General features: G+C 48.6%; 5 protein-coding genes across 5 annotated transcripts; 3 read left to right on the forward strand and 2 right to left on the reverse strand.

The window, feature by feature from the left end:
* Positions 1 to 816: 816 nt before the first annotated feature.
* Positions 817 to 2466, forward strand: LTR84_007143 (uncharacterized protein; the record flags this gene model as incomplete). The annotated part of the gene is made up of 3 exons (XM_064850696.1): positions 817 to 821; positions 1086 to 1092; positions 2242 to 2466. The coding sequence occupies 3 exons, from the start codon at positions 817 to 819 to the stop codon at positions 2464 to 2466; spliced, it is 237 nt and encodes a 78-aa protein (XP_064702362.1).
* Positions 2467 to 3205: 739 nt separating this feature from the next.
* LTR84_007144 (uncharacterized protein) lies at positions 3206 to 4186 on the forward strand (the record flags this gene model as incomplete). The annotated part of the gene is made up of 1 exon (XM_064850697.1): positions 3206 to 4186. The coding sequence occupies one exon, from the start codon at positions 3206 to 3208 to the stop codon at positions 4184 to 4186; it is 981 nt and encodes a 326-aa protein (XP_064702363.1).
* A 1008-nt stretch (positions 4187 to 5194) lies between these two features.
* On the forward strand, positions 5195 to 6898 carry LTR84_007145 (uncharacterized protein; the record flags this gene model as incomplete). Its single annotated transcript, XM_064850698.1, has 1 exon — positions 5195 to 6898. One exon carries the CDS (start codon positions 5195 to 5197, stop codon positions 6896 to 6898), a length of 1704 nt encoding a protein of 567 aa, XP_064702364.1.
* A 1331-nt stretch (positions 6899 to 8229) lies between these two features.
* LTR84_007146 (uncharacterized protein) lies at positions 8230 to 9663 on the reverse strand (the record flags this gene model as incomplete). The annotated part of the gene is made up of 2 exons (XM_064850699.1): positions 8230 to 8604; positions 8659 to 9663. The coding sequence occupies 2 exons, from the start codon at positions 9661 to 9663 to the stop codon at positions 8230 to 8232; spliced, it is 1380 nt and encodes a 459-aa protein (XP_064702365.1).
* Positions 9664 to 9977: 314 nt separating this feature from the next.
* Positions 9978 to 12856, reverse strand: LTR84_007147 (uncharacterized protein; the record flags this gene model as incomplete). The annotated part of the gene is made up of 3 exons (XM_064850700.1): positions 9978 to 12188; positions 12248 to 12359; positions 12450 to 12856. The coding sequence occupies 3 exons, from the start codon at positions 12854 to 12856 to the stop codon at positions 9978 to 9980; spliced, it is 2730 nt and encodes a 909-aa protein (XP_064702366.1).
* Between the last annotated feature and the right edge of the window lie 133 nt (positions 12857 to 12989).

The following is a 12989-nucleotide window of genomic DNA, read 5'->3' on the forward strand; positions in this document are numbered from 1 at the left end:
AAGTAGCGAACTGAAAGTAAAGCATAGAACAACATATTGAGACTTCTAAAAGTCATCATGAATATTTTTTACTTCAGAATACCCACGAGCTCACGCTGATTTCCGGCCAATCCTTGTTCGTGAGAGAGTGTCATCCCCAAAATCAATAACTTCAACAATTAAATCGCCCACACTAATCATATCTGCTTGCTTCGATATTCACTAAGAGACTTGCAAAACCGCGCAATTTAGGGTCCTGAAGAGTTGATCTGGGTGGGAATTTTTTGGACTCTCGGAAACACTTTAGCTCTAGCAGGTCGGGTTAATCAATATGCCACTAGGTCAGCATTCAACCATCATTGAAACCGGTGCTGACAAGCCGGTGTGTCCAGACATGAAACAGCCTTCCTCGAGCATCAGCGGAGCAGATCCCCAGGTACGAAATGCACCTCTGCGAACGTGGAGGTCATGTATTTGGTCCAGTGAGTTGCGGAATGCTCTCGCGCGCTGGGGTAAGGCCAACTAATCTTTGCAGCTCTCGACTGTTCGAAAGAAGAGGCCCGCTTTCTAAACAAGCTCGACTTGACACTCTTGTCAGCCGCATTTCTAGGAGTTATTTGCCGCTATCTTGATCAAGTCAATATTAACAATGCTTTTAGTAGGTGCTGGCAAGATTGCCTGAGATTTACTGACTTTTAGCATAGATAGTGGCATGAAAGAAGATCTCTCACTCTATGGAAAAGAGCTAAATTATGCCAATGCATTCTGGAGTGCAGCATACGTTTTTGGGCAGATTCCGTCGAATCTGCTACTCTCAAGAGTGATACATCCTTCATGATGAGGTATACATCCTAACAAGCTTCAAGGTTAATGTTCCGCTGTATATAGCCTTTCTGGAGCTATTTTGGACGATCTTCACCTTTGCTCATGCTGGTGTGCAGAATGTCCAGCAGCTCTACGTTTTCCGCTTTTTGTGCGTATATTGTCCATTTGTCCAGGAAGGTTTCGCTAATTTGCCAGTGTCGGACTCTTCGAAGCAGGGCATTACCCAGGTAAGACTCGAACGGTATAGATTCGTAATGTCAGATATTCTAACTATCTGCTAGCGGTTATGTACGTATGCGCGAGTTATTACAAGCCTCACGAGTTAGCGCGACGTGCCACAATAATTGCAATTGCTACAGAGATTGGACCTCTTTTCTCGGGCTTCTTGATGGCCGCGATATATTCTGGACTTGACGGATCTGGAGGACTTGCTGGCTGGCGGTGGATGTATATGTACGCCGCTCTAAATCAATGTGAGATTCAAATGCTAATACTGAAATTGATAGAATCTGTGGCTGTATCACTGCCCCTAGTATTATATGGACTGCGCTTGCTATACCTCAACTTCCCGCTAGAGCGAAACCCAATTGGTACGCCAAAAATATCTCTCACAACGATCAAACTAATCGTACCTAGGGTTTTCACCGAACAGGAGATCCAGCTAGCAAGAGCTAGAATGCCAACGGAGATCAAGCCATTCACCGGTCTTTATCGGTGGAAAGACATTCAACGCTGGCACAGAACGTGGCACTCTTTTCTTTGTAAGTACATTAAGGATAGCTACAATCACTAGAGATAACAAAAAGTCAGTCCCTTTATTTTACGCGCTTATGATACAATTTGGCCAGTCCGGAGGATCCAGTAAGTGCATGTTGGCTATAATACATTTAGATTCTAACATTGCTAGTGATTTTTTGGATTAAGAGCTATAATGTCAAAGGACAGCCACCCCTCTTTTCGGTAGCTCAGATTAACATCATCCCTCTCGGTGTAAGTCATCTGCCAAGGTACATGATATGTAAAGCTCAAATCAATACGTCCAGATCAATTTAATCAAGATCTTTGGTACAGCTACCAATGCCTGGATTTCGGACAGCTTACCGAACTCCTTGAGGTGGCCTGGAATGCTGTTTGTCAGTATAATGGCTATGATCTTCCCTACAGCTCTCGCTGCGACGCCTGTTCATCCGATCCATAGAGAACAACGTTGGGCACTTTACTGTAAGTTTTCCTCTCTTACCCCAAGAGTGTAAACGCGAAACCATAACAATTTCCTTCGTCCAGATCTTACATCTCTTACGGGAATAGCCGCGGGCATAACTTGGACTTGGGTGAATGAAGTAAACAGACATGATCCAGAGAAGCGAGCATACGTTGGCGCACTGGTCAGTACTAGACCTCTTTCTCCGCTATTATTGATGCTCAAAGTATTGCTAGATGAATGCCTTCGGTTACATCTTCATCGCCTGGGTACCCATATTTACCTTCCCAGCCAATAAGCAGCCATATATAATTGCTGGTAACTACATCACGGCCGGGTTCGGCGCTGCAGCTACTATTCTTGTTCTGCTTATGCGCCATTTGCATAACAAGGACCTCAAGCGGCAGAAACGGGAGGCTGTTACTCCGACCACCCTGAAAGATGGTGATTCGGTTGCCTGAGGCGATTGTCTCGCGAGCGACATCTAAGAGGCTCACAGCAAGCGAAATCAGAGAGCTTATTACAATCCTACACTCCCAAGGGATTCTTATTCTTTTGTGGTGGTGGATACGACCTCCTGGATTTTGGGAAGGGCATAATGAAGGCTTCAACAGATTATCATTTTCAGATAGTCTCTTGGCTCATAACTGTTTTGCAAGAGAACGGAAGGACTGCCTCTTCAGGTTGAGGATTGCAAGTCCAGCTCATACATCATGGCTATATGGAGCACTCTTTCTTTCTACCAAGCAATAATTTTTCTCACGGTGAAATACTGAATTTCAGGTAGATATCTGCGTTTCCTTACCCCTTTGACACTCTTGCAGTCCTCGATGACTTTAAGCACCATGGATTAAATGCACCAGATATAAAAGTGGAGATAGATGTGGATTTTCAGGAAGATTGAGAGGTTTGCTCTTTCTTGATTATGAATATCTCTATGTTGGTCACAGAATGACTCATCTAATTGTCAATATAAGGTTGGGTGGCTACGAGCAGTCAAAGTGGACCCGAGCAAGCAGATATAAGGTTTTTGAGGGGACCCCTTTAGCTTTTTGCATGAGGACCTCAAATAGACATAAATAGATCTCCCACTATTGCTCTTCACTGATCAAGAACAAGCCTGGTCGTTTTATACCGTCCGCACATCCGGCTTAACATAAGAACGCGAGCACAACTAAAAGAAGCACTCCAACTTCTACCATGAACGACCTCCTCTCTGTGCTCGAAAACATGGCTGGAAATGTTTCAGTGGATGACTACGAGAATATCTCAATGGAGGACAGTACTCGGTGGCAGCTGCTCTTTGACCTTACTGAATCCGTTGCCATCGATCAAATTAAAACATATCGACTTGATTCCAACAGACAAAGAATTTCAGACGAGCTGTGGACGTCGATCAAAGACGATAGGAAGTGGACAGGCTTCGATAAAGAGGCCTGCGAGTTCTACCTCCAAGTGCAGCAAAAGAAGGAAATATCAACCCGACGGAACGACACAGAGACCCTAGGGAATTTCATCTTCAAATTGGAGGGCCCCTTGGACACGCCAATCAAGCTACAAGAAGCATGCGAACTCCTCGAAGTGCCAAAGGTGATGAACGCCAGCACAGACGATGGCGAACCGGCGACGTTTTGCGAGATCGATGGAGAGACCACGACAAGAATCCGAAAATGGGTTTCTCAAAGCCACCCAGAGTTTTCTCCGACGATTGTCCGTTTATCCATGGCCCCCAAAGAGCTCAGTCACTGCAGAATTGCGCCTACTCTATCGATTGAGTCTACATTACCTCAGCATTTCCTCAACGAAGGTCAAATCCCCTTGCCTCTCCAAGACCAATACCCAGTGTGGTACTTCTTCTACGGCACATTGGAGGATCCGGAAGTCCTGGTCAAGCACCTTGTCCCCGACACACAGCCGGTGCTCATCTCGGCTCGAATCCAAGGTGGGCGACTACGGACTTGGGGAGGCCGGTATAAAGCATTGGTGGACGCGCCGAATTCGACAGCTGAAGTCTCAGGCAGTGCTTTCCTGGTTCAAAGTGCTGAGCAAGAAAATTCCTTGCGGTTCTACGAAACAGACAAGTATGAGGTTGTGAGATGCACCATCCTTCTCGCTGGTGAAGCCCAACCGGGGCTTACCTTTCGGTGGAATGGTAAACCGACGGAACTCGACAGTGAATGATGCAGACCTTCATGTGGCCAGAGGAATATGTTTTCCGCCACAGCGAGAAGAGTACATTGAAAGTACTGAGTTAGAGATGTGGGATCACTGCTAGTAATCCATGCGGTGCTCATGTGTATGTATGCTTTGTCCTCCCTTGTGGCCTTCTCCGATATCTGCCAACAATGTGATCTTGGACTGTACCGGACAGCCCTCTGAGCGCCGTCTTGATCTATAGATGGCGTGGTCTCGACCACTGAGGGTATAAATGGTGTCCTTGGCAGGCTCCAGGTCACTTGGTCTGGGCGTGAGCACAGTTTGTAAGAGTCACGCAACGCTCGACTTTATGTCGGTAGTCACAGACATGACGGTCTGAAGATGTTGTCCCGTTGGAGCAATGGTTACGAGACCTGTTTTCATGGGTGAGTCGGAGGAATATGCACCGCCCCCTTCAGGCTCTGGGGAGCACAGCCAATCAAAACTCGCACCGTACGAGTTGAATGCTTAGCCTGATACGGTTACAGTGCCCACCATAATAGCTGACCATTCGTACATTTAAACTTTCGAAGATCTTTAGTAGCGAGCTTCTTGCCACCTTGCGTGTGAACTGCTTTGATTGAATTAACAATTTTGGGGCAATGGCTAGGTTCCTCCGACTAGCTGCTGTCTCATATGGCGGGGGCCTTGTATTCCATATCTTCCGCTTCTCCTTGTCAAGCTATGAATCCTTCAGCTACCATGCTAGCTCAGGTCAACCAAATTAAACGATACAGAATTAGCTTAGGTCGACGTATTATCAGACCCATGAAGAAAAGCCGTGTGCTGCGCGTAGATGCATACGAAGCCTGGAAATCTTCATCAGCTCCGCGCCTCATTACCTATGACGATCTCCTGATCTGAGATGTCGCTTCAGAGTTCATATAAGATGGGGGTATGGTTCGTGTCAACGTGTTTCCCCTCTTTCTAAATCTACAGCAAGCTGTTTGTACATTCGGTTCTGAACATCACATCAACCCCATACCTACGAATATGAAGCTAAATAATTTGTTATCCATATGCTCACTATACTGCATATATCATGTCCATGCTCGGGACCAACCACGCGCGATTCCTCCCCGAACTAGCAAGCTCGACCGCCGTTCCGATGAAACAAGCCCTCCAACCTTGAACATCGAAGTGCCAATCGATCACTTCTCCAACGACTCAGAAAAGTTCAACACCCGATACTGGGTGAACGCAACATATTACAAGCCTGGCGGGCCCGTCATCTTCATCGACCCAGGTGAAAATGTTGTCAACCAGGCTTTGATTGACATGTTCCTTGTTGAAGCAACGTTGAACTCATCGGGCATGACTTTAGCTCGCAATCTTGGAGGCCTTGCTCTTGTGATAGAGAATCGGTTCTATGGCGAAAGCCTCCCCTATCCCGTCGACGATGAAACTGGTCTCCTTACGGCAGGCTGGGGAGGATACCAGTACTTCACCGTCGATCAGTCATTGGAAGATCTCGTCTACATCGCGCAGAACTTTCAGCCACCAGGGTTGGAGGCTTATTGGGACATACTCAAACCATCCGCCAGTCCTTGGATTTACATTGGTGGCAGTTACCCAGGTATTCGTGCCGCGTTCTCCCGAATTAGTCACCCCGAGATCTGGTACGCTGCATGGGTGTCAAGTGCTCCCGTTCAAACCCAGTTGAGGTTCGAGGCATACTATGACCAACTCGCGGAAGACATGACCAAGAACTGCTCCCTTGATATCCACGCAGCTGTGGAGTACACCGATCAGATCCTGCGAAGTGGAACTGAGGAAGAAATCGTTCAGCTGAAAGCGGCTCTGACAATTGCCAACCAACCGGAACTTCTTGCCAAAGGAATCCAGGAGAACTATAACGATGCCGAGATAGCAGCGCTTGTGGCTAATCTTACTGAGGTGGATACTGCTAGACTGCTCCTATCGGTGTTACCACCCAATGTACAATCAACCGGTTTTGATGAAGGAATGTTGCCGTATTGCACAGGACTCGAGAGTTACGATCCAGCTCCATCGACAAGGAGTCCTGCATCAATTTTTGAAGCAATCAATATAACTGTATCAAATGACCTCACCGGCACGATCTCAGAAGGTGGTGTTGCGGCAAAATTTGGACAACGGGCAGCATTTGATGCGACCGTGTCGATGATCTATCACATTTCAGTCGACTTGGAGGCATTTGCGGACACACTCGGAAGCGTGGAAGGCAATCCTAGGGCGTGGGAATGGCAATCATGCTATGAGCTTGGATATGCGCAGACCGCCAACACATCCAATCCACGGAACATAGCCTCCAGCTTTCTCAATCTTACCACGTGGCTCAACGATTGTCATACTAATTTCGATTTTCCAGAGCTTCCAGAGACGCCCGACACCGAAAGACTTCTCAAGTATGGAGGATGGAACATGACTCCATCAAATGTCATGTTCACTGATGGCTTGAAAGACCCTTGGCATATTCTTAGCGTACAGTCCACTGCTGCAGAGTATGGGGCTCCAAATCGTCGAACCACAGACCAGATACCCGCTTGTAACAAGGCCCCTTCAGGAAGCGACGTCTTTGGAATTTTGTATCCTAATGGCTATCATATCAACGACTTGAGCAAAGCGCTTGGTGCTGAAAACACTACTGCTGATGAGGGTACTGCACTTTTTCTAAAGGCCTTGGATGAATGGCTTCCATGTTTCCACAGCGCATGAAGACGGAGAGTGTAGCTTCTCTGATGTTGCTTTAGTGGCGGATTGTAGGTTTGAACAGAGCCCCCAGCCGGGTGTCCTAATCTTAATGTCTGCCTGCAGCTAGTGTTTGCTTGTAGGTTCTTTTGCCGGTCCTCTGATAGTATCTCACATGCCAAGAAATGGGTATTCCTCTCTTGTTTGAATCTTCTAACGGTGAAATATTGAAAGATCTATGTAAACGGAAGCGTATCGCTAGCCCATGTCGTCAGCGGTCATCAGAGTTCCAACACCCTCAATTGGAGCCTGGAAGTGATCACATGCTTCAGACGAACTAAAGGCTTACATAGAGACTTTCCGCAAGCAACAGCACACGGAATTGAATAACTGCGGTGATTTGTGTTGTTTCCTTATCCTAGCACGAACATCTGTGCCTCGAAACCTTCATATTGGACCCGAACGGCATCGTATCTGGGAGTTTCAATCGAAGCATCACATGTAAAGGACAATCAAGGCTGAATGGCCATCATCTCTGTCGCTGGTATCATCCGATACAAGTTAAGGAGAGCACCAGAACCACAAATCATTCACCGTTAGGTGTGATACAGGTACGAAATGGGAGTTCCACAAGGCCAGAACCAGCAACCTGACCATCGGTCCTCACAGCGGCACTCAAGTTGATAGGTACATCTAGGGCAAATGCATCGACGTCACTATCAATTCTCAACACCCCTTCAGGCTGTTGCTCCCTTTCTCCGATCTTCAAATCCACGCCCTGTCCTGCAAAATGTTTGAACTCTAACTTTATTTGCCTCAGTCCCTGCATCCGCAACCTTAACAGCCACATCATCAGTATAAACTACCCAGAGATCAATAGCATTGTGTTGCGAGCTCTAACCCGAAATACCCTGTAATAGTCAACCATCCTTACGCAGGCGGAACTTGTGTGGCCTGAGCCTAGGATAGCGGTAGGGCGGACCCACATTACGTATGATTTTTCGCGTTAGGGGCTTTTGGGGCGGACAAGGCCAAGGGTAGTCGAGGAAATGGTAAGTTCGGATTGCTCGTATGGTTAGGCCGTCGGCTTAGTAAAAGAGAAGGGAGGGAGGATATGGGTTGAAGGAAAGTGAAAATGACGAGGACGGGGAGAGAGCTAGAAAGCGAAGTGAATGCTAAGTTTCTGAGCGAAAAAAAAGCATTCTTGATCAGTGGAGCGGTAATTGACATTTGTTTTGCTGTCCTTGTTGTTGCTGATGTCTTGAGAAAACGCGACGCGCGGGAGAGCTGATTTGAAGCTCAATGGCGGCTGGGATGAAGATGCTTGTGTCCACCTCTTCGATTCGAATGCGAGGGTGCTATTTATCAAGGTCATCTCCAATACCCAAGCCCGGAGATGCGCTGCCAATGTTTTTCGTCCTGGTCTCAGTGATCTGGACTGTACTCGTCTCCACAATCGTGATTCTCTCCGTCACAGTCGTATCAGTCTCTTTTGCAACCTCTTCCAACAGTAGAGTTCGTATAGTGGGAGTTGAGACCACTACCGTGACTGTTCGCTGTGGCGTTGAGCTGAAATTTTCTGTGGCAATGCGCATACGGCAAATGCTCGACCTGGTGATTGTTTGGTAGACGGTGATCGCTGTGAGGAAGTCAAGGTATGTGCTTAACGTCTTAGTAGACGATGTCAAGGCGGCCGGCTTCACGGGATGTTGGTCAGCGGGATTCGGGTTAAACTTCAGGAGAGAAAGGGAATGTTAGTTGTCTGCTTGAAGGATATGTCCACTTACTTCTCGAAAACTTGTCAGGCTACTCGTGGTGACGACTTCTGTGTCGTACACCACGCTCCATTGTTCGCTTGATGTTTGACATAGGTGTCCGCTGGCCGACTGCGGGATACAGTTCTCAATCTTCACAACCTCAGGCACAGGTCCTTGAATCAGTTCGTACCAGTGAGCTACGTAGTATGCCATTGGACCGGTGATCTGGGTTGACGCTGGGGATGATGATACTGTTGAGGCGGGAGTTTCCAGAGTAGAAAATTGATACGCTTGTGATGCAATCCACAAGGTGTCAGAGCAATCTCCCAGGCTTTGAGAAGAGAAAGTCACCGACTGATCGCAGTCTGTGATGGGCGCTGGGAGCATCCCTGGCAGACGTAGAGTCGTGGCACACGCGGGTGCAGTAGTTTCAGTGTAGACAGTCTGGCAGCCGTTGGCATCAAGTACTATCCGTGCTATTTCGACAGAGGGCTGTTCCGTAGGCTGGATCAATGCTCCGGAAGGATCTGAAGTGACCGTGGTCGTGGTTGTGCTGAGGGACAGGAATGTGACACTACTGCCGTTCGAGAGTACCATTGTGGCATTGACTAAAACTGGCAGGACACTCGTTTCGATCGATCGATGGCTCGTTGCTGTGCTGGTCGTAAGGGAGGAAGCGGAATCAGTGGGCAATATTGAAAAGATTGCTGAGGAAGAGGGTGTATCGAGACAAATTGTTGCAAATGCCACCTGAGTCACTGTCGATGGAAATGTGTAGGATGACACGCTAGGGAGGGTTATAGCAGTGGCCGATGCGGGTAGTATGGTATCATGGAGTGCCGCTGTTGAGCTGGATATTGGGCCTGACAAGACAGGGGGAGGAGGGATGATCTCGGTCAATCCTGCAGCAGAGCCATTGCCTCCCGACCCCTGGCGAAGCTGTGGATGTCGATGGCCACGTCCAGTGTGTCTGCTTGTCGGGTTGATTGCAGAGGAATGGTCTGTCAGAACGCCGAGAATTGCAAGGGCATGCATGGTGATGGGTGTCATTGATAAATTTTTGGCTCGTCCATCGGTGAAGGGGAATCGGAAGGCTACACGCAATGAATCAGAAATCACAGGATAGAACAGGTGGGAAGAAGCGAAATCGCAGGCTTTTGGACCCTTTGGGACATCTGACTGAAGGGCAGATGCCGGCTGGCTGGGATGCCAAGGTGCAGATTGGTATGTACACTAACAGTGGCATTTTGCGCCAGCCACCTTACTCACCCCTTATAGATATGGTGGCTGGTTTATGTATACTCAACATCTTGGACTCGTAGCTCGTGTAATATTGGAAGCATTAAAAATCATGGGTAGTTTTGTCGGCTACTCTGACCACCGGGGGGACCAGGTTGTCCATGACTTTGATTGTCGTGATATGCGCTGGTCATGAATTCAATCTCGGCATCAGTAGGGATATTGGCTTGTTGACCATGAGCCAAACCCATATCTGGGGGATAGTATTGATCATACTGCATCATGGAATCATAAGTCGAAAATGCTTGGGCGTCGGGCATCGATGGATACATCGTATTGGGAACTGTGCCAGGTGCATACATCGACTGCGAGAAGCCGAAATCGGGCATGGCAGGTTCTGGTTGTGATGGAGATTGCTTCCCTGGTGGTTCCTGAGGTAGATCGGAGACATCAAGACCGATCTTCTTGGACGAATCCTTGAACATGGGGAAGCAAAGGATCCAAGCTCGTTTTGCGGAAGGGTTATCTTCTCCAAGGGCATGAAGCCATCTGATGGATTTTTTACCAGATTCAAATACTTGATCTGCGGCCTCAGGCATGTGATTGACTCGAAAGGACATCTCGAGCATCAGGATTGTGGTAGCTTGCACTAAGAAGTGTAGAATAGACCACCAAGGACCGACTCTGACCAGGCCAATCGCGTTGGGCTCATCGGGAATCGCCTGTAGAAGCTCTATCGCAGCTTCAACACACGTCAATGCGGAAACCCGATTGAATTCATGGGATTTATCAGATTGGTTAGGAATTTTTCGATCTAGGCGACACAGGCAAGGTCGATGAATGGCCATTTTTGCTCCGAAAAAGGAGAAGCCCAGGGCCAAGCGAGCTTCATATGACGTTCGTTCGCGTTGTTTCCGTCTGAAGGCGAAGGCAGGAGGTAATCGTCGATACCACAGCTCAAGCCGCTCATCAAGGGTTTTGATTTTGGATTGCACGTCGGACCATGTACCAATGATGGAAGCAGGATTGTAAAGTCTGTGAAAGATGTCTTGGGTGAGCCTCGACAATTGCACCACATGAAGGAAGTACAATGAAGAATTAGGCGGGACATCTTTGGCCCATTCCAGATCTTGACCTCGATTACCTGACGAGGGTGATCGAGATTCGACGTTAGTCTGGGAGCGTGAACGATCACTAGAGGGCGTTGTGGATGGAATTCCCGGGGAATGTTGGTTTGATGACGGCGCACGATCGCCTTGTTGTCTTTCCTTGCTGAGGAGATATTGACCTTCGGGTGTTTCAAACTGTTCTTCTTCCAGAGGAATTGGTAATGGTGCGGTGCAGTGGTCATCAAGTATACAATTGACTCGACCAGTCATACTACACAGACGGTGTTCAAGGGTGTAAAGTGCCCACCAAACTCGATAGCGGATTTCTTTGAGAGAGTCCTTGAGATTGGCACTATCATTTCGCATATTCATCCCCAAAGCACCGGCTTCCCGAATGGCGACACCGTTCAAGATCCAAGCTCGATTGATCTGACTGATACACATGAGGTAAAAGCTCATCAGGCCGAGGATTTGTATCTGCTGAAGATCTGGGTGCTGGAAAACGGTCTCCGAGTTCACACTGAGCATTCGAGCTCTTGTAAAATAAATGAGATGGTCCCGCTCATCACCCTCCCAATCAGCTTTGATCCAATGCGAGTAGGTGGCCCCGATGGCGAAGATCAGATTGATGATGGCAAGCCATTTCTCTGGGGGTCGCTGCACAGAGCCATTGATGAATTTGTGAAACTGGTTGCTCAAGTTTACCTTTCCAATGATGGGGAAAGTGGGATGAACCCGGGTGAGGTAGGCGTTGAAGAGATGCTGGGCAGTTTCGCGAGTGGGCATTTCGTACGGATCTACAGCCTCGAAAGTGGTGATGGCCATGTCGTCCAAATGGTAGCTAGACTCGCTGACAGCGAACCCGACCTCGCCTTCTGCGAGTGACATGTCGTGTGAAGGGTTGGAACCTTTGCGCTGCGCATGGGCATCATCTGGACGAGATTCGGACCCATCCTCCCCGAATTTGTTTTCCTCTCGCACACGCTGCAACCATGTGATCTCCGAGTTCTTACCCATGAATCCGGTGGCTCGGGCTTTTTCACGCGTGAAATCTTCGTTCGTTTTATCTAGGGCTCCTGTGGACCCTGCTCCAGCAGAGACGACGGACTCTGCACCAGATTCCGAGTCAGGTTCTGCTGGTTCGGTGACTGGAATGCTAGGAGCCTCGGTCATTGAATCGGCAAACGGTTCGTCGGGATCGTAGATGGCTTCCTGCGACCAACGGTTAGCATGATTTTCCTCACTCATGGGGGCTCCAAGGGACTACGAACTTTTTCTAGAGCTGTTCGAATGAGGTTGGCATCGACATCAGCAACTCTTGAGATCAGGTCCTTCAACAACTTCTCGTAGTCGGCGACCTTTTCTGTCATGGTGCCAAATTGCCTGTGACCGGTCAGCGCATGCTCATAGCCAGTAAAATTGAACCAAGTCACCGCGTCAGTCCAAGCACGTGGATCGGCAGGGGAGACTCACTTCTTGACTCGGTCTCTTTTACCGTCGGCATAAAAACAAGTAATCTTGAAGTCTGTGCAGTGTCGGCATACCGGGCGTTCACCACTACATTTTGTCTTTCGGTGTCGGCAGGGCTCGCAGGCGTGAGTGACGCGGTGTCTACCGCCGAACTTGTTTGCATCTTCAGCGACCCCGTCGGCGGTTCGCTTCAATCTTGGAATGGCAACCTTTGCTGCCTTGTGCGCATGGTCGGAGGTGGTGGTCTGGGGAGACTGGGGAACACGAAACGTGCCAGGAGAGCGTGGAGTGATGGAGTCTGGAGTTTCAATGGAGGGAACAGGAGGTTGTGTGGAGGACTTGGACCTTGAGGGTTCGCTGCGCGGTGGGCGTGGTCGATTATCTCTGCCTGGAGGCTGTTGGCCAGACATGGTCGAACCACATTACTGAGAACCCCAGATAGCTAACCACTAGGAATGTGGCGGATGAAGTCGCAAAAAAGAACCGCCGAAGGAAATCTGAAGGGTGACCGAAGTACGCGGTCCTCGATTGCAACAGCTTGAG

This window comes from Exophiala bonariae, assembly GCF_035927105.1.
Source record: "Exophiala bonariae strain CCFEE 5792 chromosome Unknown scaffold_28, whole genome shotgun sequence".
Taxonomy (NCBI): domain Eukaryota; kingdom Fungi; phylum Ascomycota; class Eurotiomycetes; order Chaetothyriales; family Herpotrichiellaceae; genus Exophiala; species Exophiala bonariae.